General features: G+C 46.7%; 1 protein-coding gene across 1 annotated transcript in view; it reads right to left on the reverse strand.

Annotated features, from left to right (window-relative positions):
* Positions 1-7781: 7781 nt before the first annotated feature.
* LOC118002891 (neuronal PAS domain-containing protein 3) overlaps positions 7782-16832 on the reverse strand; it is a gene marked incomplete at its 5' end in the record, with an annotated part of 725448 nt that continues 716397 nt past the window's right edge. The window contains 4 exons of the mRNA XM_034993502.1: positions 7782-8633; positions 8664-9511; positions 11227-11342; positions 14890-15037. Of these exons, the coding sequence (XP_034849393.1) occupies positions 8145-8633; positions 8664-9511; positions 11227-11342; positions 14890-15037 (1601 nt within the window). The remainder of the gene's footprint in view (positions 8634-8663; positions 9512-11226; positions 11343-14889; positions 15038-16832) is intronic.

Consider the following 16832-nt stretch of genomic DNA (forward strand, 5'->3'; position numbering starts at 1 on the left):
TCAGTACAAGGAAGAGCCACCTCCTTACCCTCTGCTTCTTTTTTTTTTTTAAAGTAGCTTTAATAGTTTGCATAAATTTAAAAAACTGAAACTAATTTTACTTTTCTAGAAAAATTCTTTCAACATAGGAATGTTATCTGAGTCGCTCCTATTGGTGGATCTCATGATACCAAATAGGGAGAGATGAACAGAAAAATGAAAACAACTGTGCTTTATCTCCAGAAAAGTATAGGACAATCTTACACTAATCTCTTTGATTTTGATCCATACAAGGGGACAAAGGGAGACAAAAGGAGGCCCAGTCATTTTCAGAGAGTTGATGAGTTTGGCCTCATGATTCCTTCTTGAATTATGAGTGGATGATTTTACTCATACATATCGGAAGTCTTGGCATCCCTAACCCCATTCTGCCCCCATAGAAGGGCTGATATGGTAGTTTGTCCAGTTTTGCCCATTTCCTTCTAATGGTTGGTTTTTCCCTGCCTCAGCTCACAGGGACTCTTTGTTGTAGATGTATTGTGTGCCAGGAAGCTTTCAGAGACCCTGAGGGGCCAGGCTCACCTCTCCAGCAGGGCTGGGTGAAGTGGTCTCAGAGAGCATGTAAAGTACAATGAGAATGAGAGATGTGTTTTCACAGGGACAGGCTCTTGCTCACCTTCCGTGCCTACTGAACTAGTGAACTTCTCTCCTCAAACTGCTTTCCACCTAAGCTCATGCCAGCATTACGTGAGGGTCATACACATACAGGAGGTGGGAGACTTACCTTAACAAACGTTTGTGAAAAACCCGAGTTATTCTGGTGGACTAGAGAGGCTCAAAATGAGATAACAATTTGATCTGGCTGCTAAGAAGTGACTGACCTCTCAGGCTGTTTTAATTAAGAGCTCGGAGGGGCGCCTGACTGGCTCAGTCGGTAGAGCATACAACTCTCGATCTTGGGGTTGTGACATCAAGCCCTATGTTGGGTGTAGAGATTACTTAAAAAAAATTTACCCCTCCCCCGCAAAAAAAAGAGCTCAGAGTCATGAGCAAGAGATGTAATGGGACTTCTATCCCAGGTTGGTACCAGATTACACCTGGAGATCTATGATTGGCCCCAAGTGCCATATTTTAATAAGACCTCTTACAGGTTGAATTAAGTCCTCGAAAAAGTTAAAGTTGTACCTCAGTACTAATTTCATTTCCTTCTCATAATAAAGTATGTGGATGAAATTAGTGAAGGTGCAGTCGTACTGGAGTAGGGTGGGCCCATAATCCAACAACTGGTATCCTTATTGCAGAGAAGAAGCACACTGGGGAGAATGCCATTTGAAGACATAGAGACACAGAGAGGGCAGATGGCCCTGTGATGACAGACGCAGAGGTCAGAGGGATGAATCTACAAGTCGGGGTGCCAAGGATTGCTGGTCACCGCTAGAAGCTAGGAATAGATTCTCCCTCAGAGCCTGCCAGAAGGAACCAACCATGCTGGCACCGTGAAGTCAGGCTTCTATCCTCCAGAGCTGTGAGAGAACAGATTTGTCTCCAGGCGCTCAGTTTGTGGTAAGAAGGCAGCCGTGGGAAAGCAGTACAAGGGCCCTGGCAAATTCTGGTGTGCCCAGATGCGAGTGCCACAGTAGTGAAGACATCTGCCACAGAGCCACTGGACGAAGAGCTGGAAGAACAGCTGGCAGCCTAGAGAGTTGCCGAACTCTGATGCCCACCTTCACATGCTTGAAGGCCACTCAGGTAGCAGAGGGCTCCACTGAACTCCAGAGGTGAGATTTCAGCTCAGCATCCTCTAAATGTTACAACTGTCTGCTAGTGGGCTAGAAAGACCCTCACCACTAGAATTAAGGAGACATGATTTCTACATGGGAGTTGCTAAGATCCTCTGGATGATGCCTGAGTTTACAGCTCATCGTGTCCGGAGGATTTGTTATTAAATGGTACCTACTTGAGGATCTAAGATCCATTTACTTAGCTGTCCAGGGCATATGAGGTCAAGGCTTACTAAGTTAGCAACTGCTTGGGCTCGCTCTTCTAATTCCCCTCTCTATTTGATTTGCCTAATTTATTGCTGTATACAGAACAGATTGTGTTACGGACACGTAACACATCCCCCAGCCAACATTTATTGATGGCCAACTCTATGCCAGCTGTATGGACTACCCAGGAGGCAGGAATGAACAAACTTGTTGCTTTGTCCATTTTGCTATTCCTTCCTTGATAGAAACTCAAGCTATCCTGCCATTACCACATGGACATTTCTAGTGGAATCTCTGCCTCTTGACAAGTCGTGTTTCATTTTTTCTTCCTTCTTTCTCCCTTTCTTTTCTTTTTTCTTCTCTTTCTTTCTTTCTTTCTTTCTCTTTCTCTTTCTTTCTTTCTTTCTTTCTTTCTTTCTTTCTTTCTTTCTTTCTTTCTCTCTCTCTTTCTCTTCCTTCCTTCCTTCCTTCCTTCCTTCCTTCCTTCCTTCTTTTTCCCCCTCCCCTCCCTCCATCCCTCCTTCCATCCCTCCCTCCTTCTCTCCCTCCCTCCCTCCCCCTCCCTTCTTCCCTCCTTCCCTTCCCTTCCCCTCCCCTCCTTTCCTTTCCTTTTCTCTCCTTTCTCTTCATCCCTTTCTTCCTTGTCTTCCTTCTTTTTTCTTTTTCTCTCTTCTCTCTTTCTCTCCTTCTTCTCCTTCTCCTTCTTTTTACATGTCCTCTGAGCAAAGACTATTGGTGAATCACTGAGCTAGACACAAAGGGGGGACATGAAGGTGAACACCATGATTTCTGCTTGGGGGGGAGGTTTACCAGGTCAGTGCCCCCTTCTTTATAATGATTTCTTAGGAAAGCAGGAGCAGTGAAGGTTGATCACTTACCTTAGCCACCAGAGTTGTTTTGTAAGCCTGCTAGTTGTTGTCATTCTTTGGGAATTATTCTCAAGAACAGGGTTTGCCTTTTGTCACTATATGATATGAAGTATTGGCAAAGGTTATTTTTCTTTCTCTCCTAAGTCCTCCACTGTTTCTACTTTTTGAACCTGGATAATCCTCTTCCTAGCCTGAACAGACTATCTTCTAGGCTTGACAGTATACATTATCTCTTACCTTCGATGTAGTGCATAGGCCAGGTTGACTTCAAATTGTTTTGAATGTGCTCAGTATAAATAGGCTTTGTCTAGGAGTAGGCCAAGAGGGGTCAGAATTCCGGTCCACAAGGACTAAAATCAGTTTCTTTATGCTCAACCGATGCATAGCTTCCCTCTTGTCCCACCTGCTGCCTTTTTTGAGATTTTTTTTTTCTTGTTCTTTATTGCCAAATAAACGGGTCTCAGCGTGGGCTGGGAAAGCAAAGAGGCAGGGTACAGAGAGCGGGCCGCAGATGCCTGTTCTGTCCATGACCTGCACTCTGGAGCCTTGACACGTTGCCTGGCTGCCAGCCTGGCAAGGGAGAGGTCCTGTGCCTCTGGGAGCTCCGGGCCCTGGCTTGGCTTCCAGCCCCATGCCCGGGGTGGTGACAGGGCTTCCTGACTGTCCGTGGGTCTGAGCCCAGAGCTCGCTTGCTCTCTTTTGGGCCCCGAGAGGTTTTTTTTTTTATTTCATTAGTGATGTATTTTAGCATTGATGGATACAAATAAAGGACAGGGCACTTGCTGATACTAAGGGAGGCTTGAGCTTGGGTAAGAATCCAGGATTTCCACTACTTCTACTGCAGAAGCTCCAGATGCTGTGCCGAGTTCATTGCATCCACCCCTGGCCAGCTGGTGCTTTTCAACTCTCATCGCCGCCACCTCCAGATCACAGGGCTGCAGCCGTGTCCAGGAATGAAGTGTTAAGGCCAACTGACGTTGCCGTCAGCCGACAGAGGGTCAGCCCTAGTGCCACGCTCCTATAATTGCCCCTCTGCCTCTGCAGACCCTCCCCTATGGAAGGTTCTGGAGGCCACCACTAAGGGCCAGCGTCAGCAGCGCCTACTAGAACGAATGCCTCGGGGAGGCTGGCTTCAGCACTCTGTTCAGGATCGAGTTTCCAGCTTCAGCAATGTTTTGACTTACTCTATTCTTCTGACTCTCCAGAGCAAAAGAGAAAGAGAAATTTTGGAAACGTGTTGGGAGAACCCAACCCAGTATTCTTAATTACCTTCTCCCTATTTCCAGTTTTCAAGTGTTTATTTCAAGGACCTTTAGAGGGCACTGTAGAGAAATCTAGGGCCCCACAACCATAACCACATTTCCGTATCTGCTGGTCTGACGCAAGCCTCCGTTAGTAAAAAGCACCCTCAGATTGGCAAATGTCACTGAAGACGTAAACTAGGGAATGACATTTACTACAGTTGGTGGCTCTGGGACAAAAGTGTTTGCCTTTTGCTTCAGCTCAACCCGTTCCTCTCTCTTCATTTTCTGGAGAGCACAGAATTAACATGTGACCCATCTGTATCCTTCTCTGAGAGAGAGCAAGCTGAAGTTTTCTTTCTTTTTTTGTTAGCCAGCTGACCTGCCTTCAAACGTGACCGGCTGCATGCTGCGCGCTCACCTAACCAAGAACACAGCACAACCAGGACTTACTCTGTCTGCAGAAAGAAAATACATGTTTAGTGTAAAGAGAAGATATAAGCAATGGAACGGTTGGTTATACGTTATAGATTGTAATAAATGAAAATATCGAGTGCATTTTCAATGATTAATGTATGAAAACTGTCATCACGTACTGTGCATTAATCAAGAAAAAATGCACACTTCCCATAGTGGTTAACGTGCAGGCCCATTGTTCAGCTTTGATAATGTGCATAATAATGCTCAGTATGACAATGAGTTGGGGTAGCTGAAAATTTAGGATGGTTGGCAAGTTTGGTGTAGTATTTGGATTAGCATCTTAATCTGTGCCTTGTCAGCCTCATCACGACACACGCTATGCATTTTTTTTTTCCAAAACTAGCAAAAATATGGATGTATCTTTTTTTTTTTTTTAGCTTTTTTTTAAAAAAAATCAAGAGTAATGACCAAGGTACCTGCTTAAACAAATACTACCAGCATTCATTAGTTAGGATGGTTACATGTAAAAGAAATGATGCCAGATAGTAACAAATCCAAGAGAAGTTTATTATGAAAATGGCACCTGCGGATGAAAAAATTAAGTTACATAAAGACAACCATGTATGTGACATGTATGAGAATCTACAAAAGTATAAAAAGAACCCTGTTGTAAATGAAGTATGTACATTTCTGATTTGCAGCATTATCAATGGTCAATGAAAAAAAATGTTTCAAAATAAGCCAGGCACTCAGGAAGTTAGGTCCGGTTAGCTTCACACAAAACAAATGTACCATAGCTGTCGCTTTGTAACGTTTTAATTTTTTTTTTTTTTTATATATACTGTAGAGTTGGTAACACTGCTAAGATTTTTACGAACAGAATATCCCTTTCCCCATTATTCAGCTACTTGGCACCAGTCTCCTCATAAAAGTTTTCATATATTTGTACAAGAAATAGTTAAAAACACAGACACAGTCTTCACAGGTAATGAAGTGTTTTTTTTCATTTTGTAATTTTAAACACTATGGATTTAGACAGCAGCTGTGATTATCTGTTAGTTTAAATCACCAGAAATCATTTTGACACAACACAGAAACATTTATAAAAGAAAAAAACAAAACAAACCAAAACAGCTGTCTAGCTGTTCTTTGTAGCTGATAGGTGCATTCCTTTGATTGTTCGATAGCTAGAGTAGAGCTTCCGAAAGTAATCTTTAAATATCATGACTGGCCTTCTTCACCTTGTAAACCTACTTATATCCTTCAAGTAAGCTCACTATTAAAATTTGTGGCATCTCACTTCGTTTAGTTATTATTCCACAGTGATGTGGGCCCAACTCACAGAATCAAAGGTCCTCGAGGAAACCACTCAACACAGTGATATTCAAAGGACAGCCGAATTACTATATTAGCATTGCACACATAAACAAATATATATGACAATTCTATATTCCATTATCCCCTCCCCTTTTGTTTTTAAAAAATGTTGGTTGACCTTTGAAATAATTTTCTGTCTCACTGGTAATTGCTTAATATATTGCTCCATCAGCCAACCTGGAAGGAAACCAAAGAAAAGCACCCACTGCTTATATAGGTAGAGCACAAGGGACTCTGGGAATGTTAACAACTGAGGCTATATGGCGTCAATTTATTTAATATATCTGAGCATTATTCTTCAGTGCTTTGTGTTGCACTCCAGAAGAAAAAGTCATACCCAGAACTCCACTGTGGGAAAAAATGGCTCCATTAACCTTGAGCTAGTTAAGAGTCTTTTTATCTCTGAGAATGAAGAAGATTTTGGAGAAGGGGAAAGGGGCGGGGGGAGGAGAGAGAGGGAGGGAAAAGGGCAGACTAGGAGAGAGGGGGGGAAAGAAAGGAAAGGTTGGGAGAATATACACCAGCAAAGCAACAGCAGTTTTAAAAAGTGGAACGGAGGATTCACAGACAGTAGAAGCAGCATAGGGTGGACATTACAGAGGAAGGCCACCACACAAAACTCACTAACCCCCAAGAATCACTGATTCACTAGGACTGCAGGAATGGGACTGGACCACTCCGGACTAGAGAGAGAGCACAGAGAAGACAAAGGACAAAACAACTACATTAGCTTAGTATATACTGCATATAGTAACACACATTGAAACTGCAATGGGACTGACAGCCAAGGACACGTACACATTGCACACGTTACAGTTCTCACATCTGTTATTAGATGCCTTAAAAACAGCTGCCAAAGATGGAGCGGAAGAAGAATTTATACTTGACAGTCATTTGGAGTGTTTGACACCACACTGATTTCTGGCAACAAAGACAAAATAGATTTTTTTTCTTTTTCGCTTTTTTCTTTTTTTTTCTTTTTTTTTTCTTTTTTACTTAATGTGCGGTTTTTCAGTTGCAGTTATCTGTTTGAAGCTTATTAACCCATTCTTTAGTTTTAAACCGTACTGGTTTCGACCTAGAAATAAGAGAACCAAAGGGGAAAAGAAAATGCCATCAAATCAAATCAGTCCCCCAAAATACAACCTTCCTTTTTTTTTTTAGCAAGAAATGAAAAAAAAAAAATCAAAAACATGTTAAATATCTTTTCCTTCTTTTACTCCGAAGTGTTACTGAAGTTGCAAAAATTAGCCTCAGTTAGACTGAGAAAAGGAAAAAAACCCCAGCTCAACAAAAGGCAGTATGTATCTAAACTGCTCCTCAAATCAGTTTGATTGAGTTTTTCCAAAAGCCCCTTTAAAAAGGGCTTTACTGACCCATTAAATTTAATGTGAGGCTATGTTTGTTAGTTGGGAGGTAAAAAATTTTAAGTCCTGCAGCAAACGTTAATGAGGGCTTTGTCTTAACTAACCAAGGGGACTGCAGCAGCGGACTCCAGACCAGGACAGAACACATTTTTGCCAAAACCCAGCCCAGGAGCTGCATTTTGTATGAAGACATTACAGATTAATAAATGATAGCACCATGGTTTTAGAAATTAAGTTAATGTTTCAGTAATTAACATTTAGTCCAACTTTTTTTTTTTTTAAACATTCTAGTCACAGGCCAGAAATTAAGTTTAAGAACCCAAATTATTTTTATGTGCAAGTAAGAAAATCTTAAAATCTTAACCATAAAAAGAATTAAATTCTGCATAAAATTCTAAAATACTATCCCCCTATTTTTTTTTTTTTAAAGGAATTAGGAACCAAAACAAAACAAAAAAACCACCCCATTTCATTTGACTTAGTCAAACAGGGCACATTGTTTATGCTTGTCTCTTTCAATCTTGATCATATCAAGATCTTGATGAAGAAACCCAATGGTTGTCACTTGAGAAATCTCTTGACCACAAGACTGAGTATTCTATGGCAGAGGCATACACACATTAAAGACATCTTAATAAAGATGCAAAGGAAAGCAAAACAACCCAACACACATCTTAGAAGACAAAATGGCAGGCAGCTGGTCATCTGACTCTCTGAAGGCAAAAAATAAACATATCTTTGCAGGAAAGAATAAGTCAAGTTAAAGAAAGAGGGGGTGGGGCGGGGGCCGTCGTGTTGAGAGGACGCTGACCTGCTCGAATTCAAAGTGCTAGAATTAAAAGGTCTAAACGAAAACGCCGACGATGCCTCCGGGCGGAGCCCTGGCCCGCGCTGGGCGGCGCCTCAGTCCTCCTTGCGCTCCAGAGTCTGTGCCGCGTGGATGCCGTTGCTGTAGACGGGGAAGGGCAGCGTGGAGAAGAGTCCCTCGGCCGTGGTGAACACGTTGCCGGCGGGCATCTGCGTCAGGCTGGCGGCGCTCACGGCGCCGCCGAAGGGTCCGGACATGTTGAGCCGGTGCACGTGGTGGTAGAGCATCTCCATGGGCGTCTTGGGGTCGAGGCCGAAGCCGGGGCTGTTAACGTCCACGAAGTTAACAGCGTGCGCGTTGGGCAGCAGGTTGCCCTGCATGGCCAGGGTCACCTCTGCGGGCGCGTAGCGGATGGTGCCGGTGGTGTAGACCCTCTGCGCGGCCGTGCTGGTGGCGGCCAGGGTCCCGGTCACCCTGTGCACCAGCGGGAGCACGACGTTGCCCGCCTGCAACCTCTGCAGCGCCTCCAGGTCCCCAGTGTACAGCAAGGAGTTGGACGCGCTGGGGCCGCCGCCGCCGCCGCCCCCGCCGCCGCCGCCGCCGCCGCCGCCGCCGCCGCCGGGGTGCTTGTCCCGCGGGGACGCCGAGAGCGGGGGCGAGAGCGGGTCGGAGGCGACGGGGGCCAAGGCGGCGTTGGCCGAGGCGCCGAACTGAGTCTTGCGGGCGGCGGCGCCGTCGGCGCCCGGCGGCGTGAGGACCGAGTCGGGGATGGCCACGTGCAGCCCCCCGCCGCCCCCGCCGCCCTGCGGGGACGGGAAGTGCTCGGAGCTGGGGGGCTTGGTCATGCTGTAGGGAGACTCGTTCCTGGAGATCTCCCGGTTGGGCGGGTAGTTCCAGATGCTGCTGTCGTTGTCGAAGTTGATGGGTTCCGAGATCTCCGTCTTGATCTTGAGCACCGAGGCACTGTTGGGGGACGACAGCAGCCGCGGGGGCTCCACGAGGCCCGCGTCCAGGCCGCCAGGGCTCGACGCGCTGGACAGGCGCCGGCGGCTGGCGCTGCCGCCCTTCTGCCGTTTCCGCCTCTTCTTGCGCTTCTGGTGCTTGCTGGAGGCCTGCGCGCCCGCCTCGCCCGCGCTGTCCGAGTCCTTGGCGCTGTCGGACGTGAGCGACTCGCAGTTCTGCAGCCGCAGGTCCGACTCGCTCTCCACGTAGCGCTCCACCTTGATCTGCATGGGGCCCAGCGCGCCGAAGCCGTCCTCGCCCGCCTTGGGGTTCTCAAAGTCCGAGTGCTCGAAGCTGTCGTCGCTGTCGCGGCTGTCCGGGTTGCTGGAGCTGTGGCCGTCCTCGTTGCAGTTCATGTCGTTGTCGCACGCGTTGCCCGACTTCTTCCGGTCGGGGTCCGGGTCTTCGCTGTTCTCCGACTGATTACCCTTCTCATCGGACTTGGAATTCTCGTTGTCCTCTGCGTGGGGCCAGTGGCCGGAGGTGGCGGCGGGGACAGGAGACACAAAAGACACCACATTAGCAGGGCAGGACCCACGTCGCACCTGCTGGGGATTGGGGAGGGTGGGGTGGACGGGGCAGGGCTGGGGAGGTGCGTTGGCCCACCTGAGCTGCTCCCCCACCTTAGTCACCTAAAGCCTCGGCTCGCTCTCTCTGCCTCTAGGCCCTCTATTAGCTGGGCCGTTACTCCAAGTGTGGTCCGCAGACCAGCAGCTTTGGCATCACCCGGATGCTTGTTACAAATGCACAATCCCCGCTTTTCACCCAGGCCCGCTAAATCAGATTCTGTATTTGAACAAGGTCCCCAGGTGATCGTTTGGCATATTAACATTTGAGAAGTCCTACAAAAATATTCAGGGCCTCAGAGTCAATAATCTGGAATAAGATGTTAGTGACACAGAAAAATGATGGTATGCAAGGTGACTTTCTACAGAGGGCTGCACCCTCCGTTGGTGAATATTTGTTCATTATTGAAAACCACACTCCTAATTCCTAAAGGTATTTTTCTCTATCGTGCTTAGCCATGCAGAGAATCAGATGGTGCTTATTTTTATTTACTTTGATCTCTTCCCCCCAACTAGAATATAGGCTCCGTGGGGCAGGTCGTGGAATTGTTGTCTTTTTTGTTCCCTGCTATATGATACATAAGTAAGGAGCAGAGCCGGTCCATTTTAGAACTCCTGCCCTAGTAAAGAACTTTCATATGAATTCAGTTTAGGATAGGAAAACAGTCAAGATCTTCTGTGCTTTGCACCTCCTTCTGCTTCCCTGAAGGTTTGTCGAGGGATATGGGCTTACAAGCCTGGAGAGCAGGTGCCCTACGGATGGAAGGTGGTGGTGGGGGGAACCCCTAGCCATCTGGCACGTTAGACGGAGAATAGATTTTCCCAGTAACACAACTCAGAAGATTTAGGGATGATGCTGAGTTTATGGCTCTGCCGTGATGCTTTTGGATGGCAGCCTGGACTAGAACCTTGGGCAAATCATGGAACTACTTCATTTCCGTAGAAGAGGTTGGGTTAGAAGAGGCTTAGGATTCTTTGCAGCTGTAAGATACTGTGAGTTCTGTGCTCGCCGGCTCTAAGCGTGTCTGTGGGAGTGGGGGTTGAGGATTGGAGGAAAAGTAAATTTTTAAATTAACTTCCTTTTGCCCCAAAGAACTACTAGAAAGTCTGCTTTCCAAAGAGTCATCACCAATGCCATTAAGTATCCTGCTTTGGAGGCTCAGCCCCAGCTTGGTAAAGGTTTGAATACGTGGGGCTCAAAGACAGAGACTGTCGTAGAGGTAGCCCAGATAGCCCTGACTACTGCTCTTGGTAAAGAGGCCAAAGCCAGCTAAGAGGGCCCGGCTGACGTGGAGTGATTGCTAAATCAATCAATCTCTCTCTCTGCATATTTGTGTACATACAGACATGTTGGGATGTATAAATATATACCTAAACATGACATTATATATGCACGTATAGATACCACATATGTATACACATATGCACATACACGTGTGCAGAGAGAGACTCAGTATCTACTTGATGTCTGTGTATCAACCTATGTCTCTGGATCCGACGGAGTGGTCGCTGTGCTCCGCCGGCCGCCCTCGGGCCCCCGCCCACCCCGCATGTTCGGACAGGCAAGCCGTGAGCGCAGAACATGGAGAAGGAGGAATACCTGTAATACCTGAGGTATCTTTAGAGTCTGATTCAGAGTCGGACGTCTCCGAAGATTCCGAAGTCTTCTCTGGCAGGTGGGGGAGCTGTGCGATATCCATGGGTGTGTCCTTGTACTCGGGATTACTGCGGGGGGAGGGAGGCATTCATCAGGAGGGCAGACACCCATTCTCGATGGTCTGCTTCTGACCATCTTCTCCCCACTTCCTGGCCCCAAACTTTTGGAGTTGAGAGTTTAAAAGACGCCGTGAGAAGTCATTGCTCACCTCCTTATGGGACTCTTGCAGAAGCTGGGATTTCACGTGCTGGGGATACAGCTGCACCCCGCTACAACGGCTGAATACCCAAATGCCACAGGAAAGCCACTAAAAGGCTTTTCAATAATCAGGGAGCCCTGGGGGCCAGAACACTTGCTGCTTGACATCCCTCCCAGTCTAACACCTGGGGGGAAGCGAGGGTGAGAAGTACTCTCAGCTAAGCCTTCCCAGGCCTCCTGGTGGGCCCTCTCTTCTCTTGGGCTCCCAAAGAGTCCGTTGCCTCCGTACCCTTGTCCTGGTTCCTTGATGGAGCTTCTCAGCTGTTCGGATGGCTCTACAGCTACCCGGGGTGGGGGCGGTGTTGCCGAGCCCTCGGCGCCTGATGATCTGACAGATGCGCAGGTGCACCTTGGGATGCAGGGATTATGGCTACTGAACTGTCAACACACCCATTACAATCACATTTTCAGCCGCTCACGTGGTGTACACCTGTGGCTTGTTAGGCTGGGGCTCTGATTGCAGTGGGGAGAGACCCAGTGTGAACGAGGCCCTAACAGAATGGATCTAACCCCATTTGCACAGACGTGCTTAATTTTTGTTCTATTTTTAATTCAGAAACAGGCCTCTTCTGGAAAAGAGAGTTGTGTCCGGTCAGTTTGAGTTAGTTATCTTCTAGAAATGCCACTTCAAGGCCAGCCCAGTGTACGAGCAACGTGGGCTCCTGTCATCTCGAGACTCGAGGAAAGTCTCTTGCCTCGAAGCGGAGAAGGGCCTCTTCTACCTTCCATGATGGCTGGGCAACCAGAGACTTACCAGAGACGATCACTGATCCGTTTGCTACTCTCTAGTGAAATTCCTATAGTAAAGAGCCACGTTTCAGTAGCTACTCTAAAACGGCCGGTGTCGCTCGGAGGGTTAACTCACTAAGATGGATCGTCAGGCATTTACGCCTTAGTGTGAATTAGCTTCAGTAGCAGAGCTTTGTCGAGATAATCAGGTGAGACTAATGGTGGGAAGGTGGCCTGAGCACTTACGCTGGCTCTGAACACTCCGGAGTCCCTGACTCTACCAACGCGCGAGGGAACAGGGAGAAGAGCAGTAGAGGGCCAGTCCTTTCACGACAGGGAAGGAGAGGCCTGAGTGGGCCCAGAAGTGAGGGATTCTGAGGAGGCAGAGGTGGTACGAAAATATTGCTCAGGGAGGAACAAAGGACAGGAATGTGGGAGAGAAAAACAGACTTCAGTGAGTTGCTCTTTTGCTAACACAAATAGTTGCTATTTTGCCAAGGCCACGTCCTTTTCTTCTAGATCTTTAGCCTAGAGAAGTGATACTGATACATGGTGGGCGTGGTGGAGTTTCCTCTGCTGACGCCCATCTGTATTAGTCTCCTTTGGTCCAGATGCCACGGGGCTTCACAAGTCATTTGTCACCCGACTTGTAGCCTTTTATTATTGAACTCAGGGTGAGTCTTTGGGTCAGCTGAGATGGGTCTCCCTTGTCTGAGACTGAGGCCCTTCAGCCTGAAAGCTAGTCTTTGGTACCCAAACTGCTTCTGTCCTCTCCCTATGGAATCAGATGGACTAGAATCACTGGACACTTAGGAGCTTGTATCCTTTGATCCCAGGCTAGATCAAGGGTGTTGATCCCAAATTTCATGGACTGACCTCTCCTTCACCCTTCTCATTGCCTGCATTTGGGGGCAGAGTAGGAAGTCATGAGACCGATGAGGTAGTAAGGTCCGGTAAAGGCAGTAAAGATCCAGACCAGAAGGACTCTCCCTGAATGGGAGCGGCAAGTGTATGGATGACTTCAGGACCCTATGTTACATCAGCACGGGGCACAGATATCTTCTAGTCTGTGGTGTCCCTGTTCCTAATGCCTGATTTCTAATAGTAATGGGTCTTCCTTGGCATGGCACCATTTTTGACCAGCCAAGGAATGTCAGTGCCACAGTGCTGTATTCTATTTTCTCTCTGGCATGTGAGTGTTTAGAACCTGCATTGCACATAGCCACCATTCCATAAGCCTCTCGGAAAAAGGGATTCCTTGATATCAGAACCCATCTTGAGCATATCACCAACACAGGAGAAGGTTCTAATGAAAACCAGGCCTCCTAGAAAGCCACATGAAATACACATACTTGGACCTTTAGAGAGAATTGATGTAGAGTAGAAGAGGTCAAAAAAGGAAAAAGAAAGTAGATAAATGAAGACTCTTTAAAGTGGCGCCCATTAAGGCCCCCTCTAAAGCAATAATCATTAGCGTCTGATTGATAAGCTATTGGTAGCAAGCAGATTCATGCCTTCGAGTCATCATCGACGTTCGCGAACACACTCTGAAGGCTCAGTGTGCTGATGAGCTATGGTTGTCAGCGTCTCGGCTCCATCTGGCTGTCTCAAAGGAAAATGGGATTCAGGTACTCCCTGTCTAGATTATCAGCCAAAGGGCACCAACTTCCATTCATAAGACCTACTGGAAGCTTTCCTATTCAGACCACGTGTGGGTGCTGCGTGGTGGCTTTCGGCCAAGAGAAGCCCCAAACTGGAATGACGGTGGTGGGAGACAGCCTGGCCTCGAGCCTCCTGATAGTTTCAGGACAGGATGGGTGGAAAACCTCCTGGAAGTTCTGCCCCCAGGAGCAGACCACCCCGGCTGTCAGTCTTGGTTTTCTTTTTGCTCGTTTGACTCCCAAAGTGGAAAGCAGATGAGGAAGGCGAGAGAAATGGGGTTGCGGACTAGAATTTAGGGAGCCGTTGAGCCCGGCCTCATTTACGGATGTCAATTTGAGGGCACATAAAGATAGCAGTACAACTGGACTGAGGCCACATGGCATCAGGCACAAGAAGATTGCTTTCATTTATAGACTGATATTGCCCTGATTCTGGCAAAGCAGCTCACTCAGCTTACCAAAACTTGAATGCCCAGGGAATCCAATGCGGTGTAATATGCTTAAGCTTTCAAAGGGATGGAATACAGGGGGGATATAATGCACCCTGCCCCTTCTTCCCCATGCCCTTTTGCTTAATTTTCTCAAGGGCTAGAATGCATGAGTGTAGGTTTATGGGGTGGGGAGAAGCAGGTGCTTCTTGAATGTTTCATCTGTGGGCAGAAGTCTGTAATTTTTTTTTTTTTCCCTAGCCTGAACATTTGTGGGGGAAACCAAAGCAACTTCTGCAGAGCTGCCCAAAGGTTGGCAGACCAAGAATTACTGAAAATGTTGTGAGTCTGCCCTGGACGTCCCCTCCAAAATAGCTCTGATCTTTTCATATTTGTTTGAGTCCCATGGAAGGCAAAGCAGAATTTCCACATAATTCCACACCAGAGACTGCCAAAAGATAATAAAACATGTCAGCTATTAACCATGGGCTGCATATTTTATAACTGACACAGAAATGAAAAAGAATTAGAAAATATACCTAAGAAGATAATTCACCCAGATGATATTCTTCTCATTTGCGTTCTTGGCGTTAATAGCTATGGTGGCGCTAGATTGTATCCAAATATATCCTCCATTCTTCTGCATCCAGCGATAGTACTTCGTCACACACTGGCCCTTATTCAGCACTGGGGGCAAAAACAAAACAAAACAAAACAGAAGGCATCGCGTATTAAGACGAGGACCAAATGATTATCATCTCGGCAAAACGGCACGCTTAGAAAGGGGAGGTCCCGCACTAAGCCAGGGGTGCCCTTCTGTAAGCTTAATGTAGAATGCCATCAGTAGGACAAATAAAATCGACAATTCAGTGGAGCGAGGGTTACTAGCATTTGTAGCAAGACTTTATTCCGTTTTGGGCAGCCATGGTGTGAACGGAAGAATAAAAGGACTACAAATCTTGTTGGCTCACAGAATACCTAATGTGGTGTGGATATTGTCAATGGGCTTGACGTCAGACGCTAACAAAGGAAAATCTGTATGTGATTTATTCATAGCTGCGAGGTAGATCTCTTTGAGATTCCAGATATTTGAATGGTTCCGAAGATGCTTTACCCGACTTTGATCATTTCACCTCAGTGCAAGCAGTATCAACCAGTGTCCTCATCTATCTGTTCCTTTTGATTTTGTCGAACAGAATTTATAGTCCATGTATGAACGCAATTTACATTGGTCAGTCAGGGGAAATTCTGGTGAGACTTTACTGACTGTGGGAGCAAAATAAATCCCCCGGCCAAGTCAGAGAGAAACCCTGGCCTAAGGGAGGGACAGAATTGACTTGGTGAGAGCCAAACAGAGTGACAGCTCCACACAGGCTCTGAAATATGGCCCCAAATGAAGGAACAAGTAAAAACAATCAGTAATGTGAATGGTGCCATTAAATACCCACTGAAGGAGAGCTTTAAAATGCAGATGTTAAAAATGATACTTTAACCAAAACCTTGCCAAGTTGAAATTGATTTGATTTGTATCTGGGTACTCCTGAGCTAGTAAAAGAGGAAAGTGCAGTAAATCATCCCTTGAAACAAAGTGCTATGGAAAGGAATGGTTTAAAACGATGCCGGAAATGTGCAAAACCTGCTGTTACTACTTGGCTAGGGATCGCAGCGACTCCACACCCCCGACAGCGCGCCAGCTGGTTGGCCACTAGAGGGCAGTGTGCACTCGTCCACGTTGCCCACTTTTTGGCATGTCCTTGTCTCCGTCTGCTAAAATGAAAAACCTCTAACTGCTGTAATAAATTTGGCTAAATTAGCTGCTAAATGGTTATCTCAAGTAATATGTATTTGCATTAATCATCTTGCTCTAAACCAGAACAAGCCAGAGTCCTAAAGACGTAGTAAATTCATATTGTCCATTTAATTACGGCTAATAAGTGCTTCATATACAATAGTTTCATGAAGTACATTTTGATTTTTTTTGGGGGGGGGGAGTCTGGATGGGTAAAGGGAAGTCACTTTGGAAAAGAGCCGTGTTTTAAGGCCGTGGAGACTCATCCCGTCACGTCCAAGCCACTCTTCATGGCTCCAGAAGTGATCACAAAATCCCCCTCCACATCTCATGTCCCTACACATAGAAGCCCCGATGCCGGTCTCCCATGCTCCCTTTGCCTCACGATGCACTCAGTGGATGGTTGTAAAATGTAATAATTATGTCTTCACAGTTGCTTGAGAAAGATTGGCTTTGATGAGTGCTTCACATAGTGGCAAGCTCTGTTCTGAAACTACTCAGCAGTTTAGGGTAGTTTTAGGGCCCGGAACTGTCATTTCTCTTGGCGGCGAGCCTCCAAAGGTAGCATTGTCCTCTCCTTTTGCAGGCAATTGTAAGTTCTGCCATTCTGCATGCATGGCTTCCCAGGCTACAAAACTGCGTGGTGAAGCTGAGAGCAGGAAAATACTAACTCCGCCGTACAGCTCTTCTGTC

The sequence above is a fragment of the Mirounga leonina genome, unplaced genomic scaffold (assembly GCF_011800145.1).
Source record: "Mirounga leonina isolate KUSES-001 unplaced genomic scaffold, KU_Mleo_1.0 Mir_84, whole genome shotgun sequence".
NCBI lineage: Eukaryota > Metazoa > Chordata > Mammalia > Carnivora > Phocidae > Mirounga > Mirounga leonina.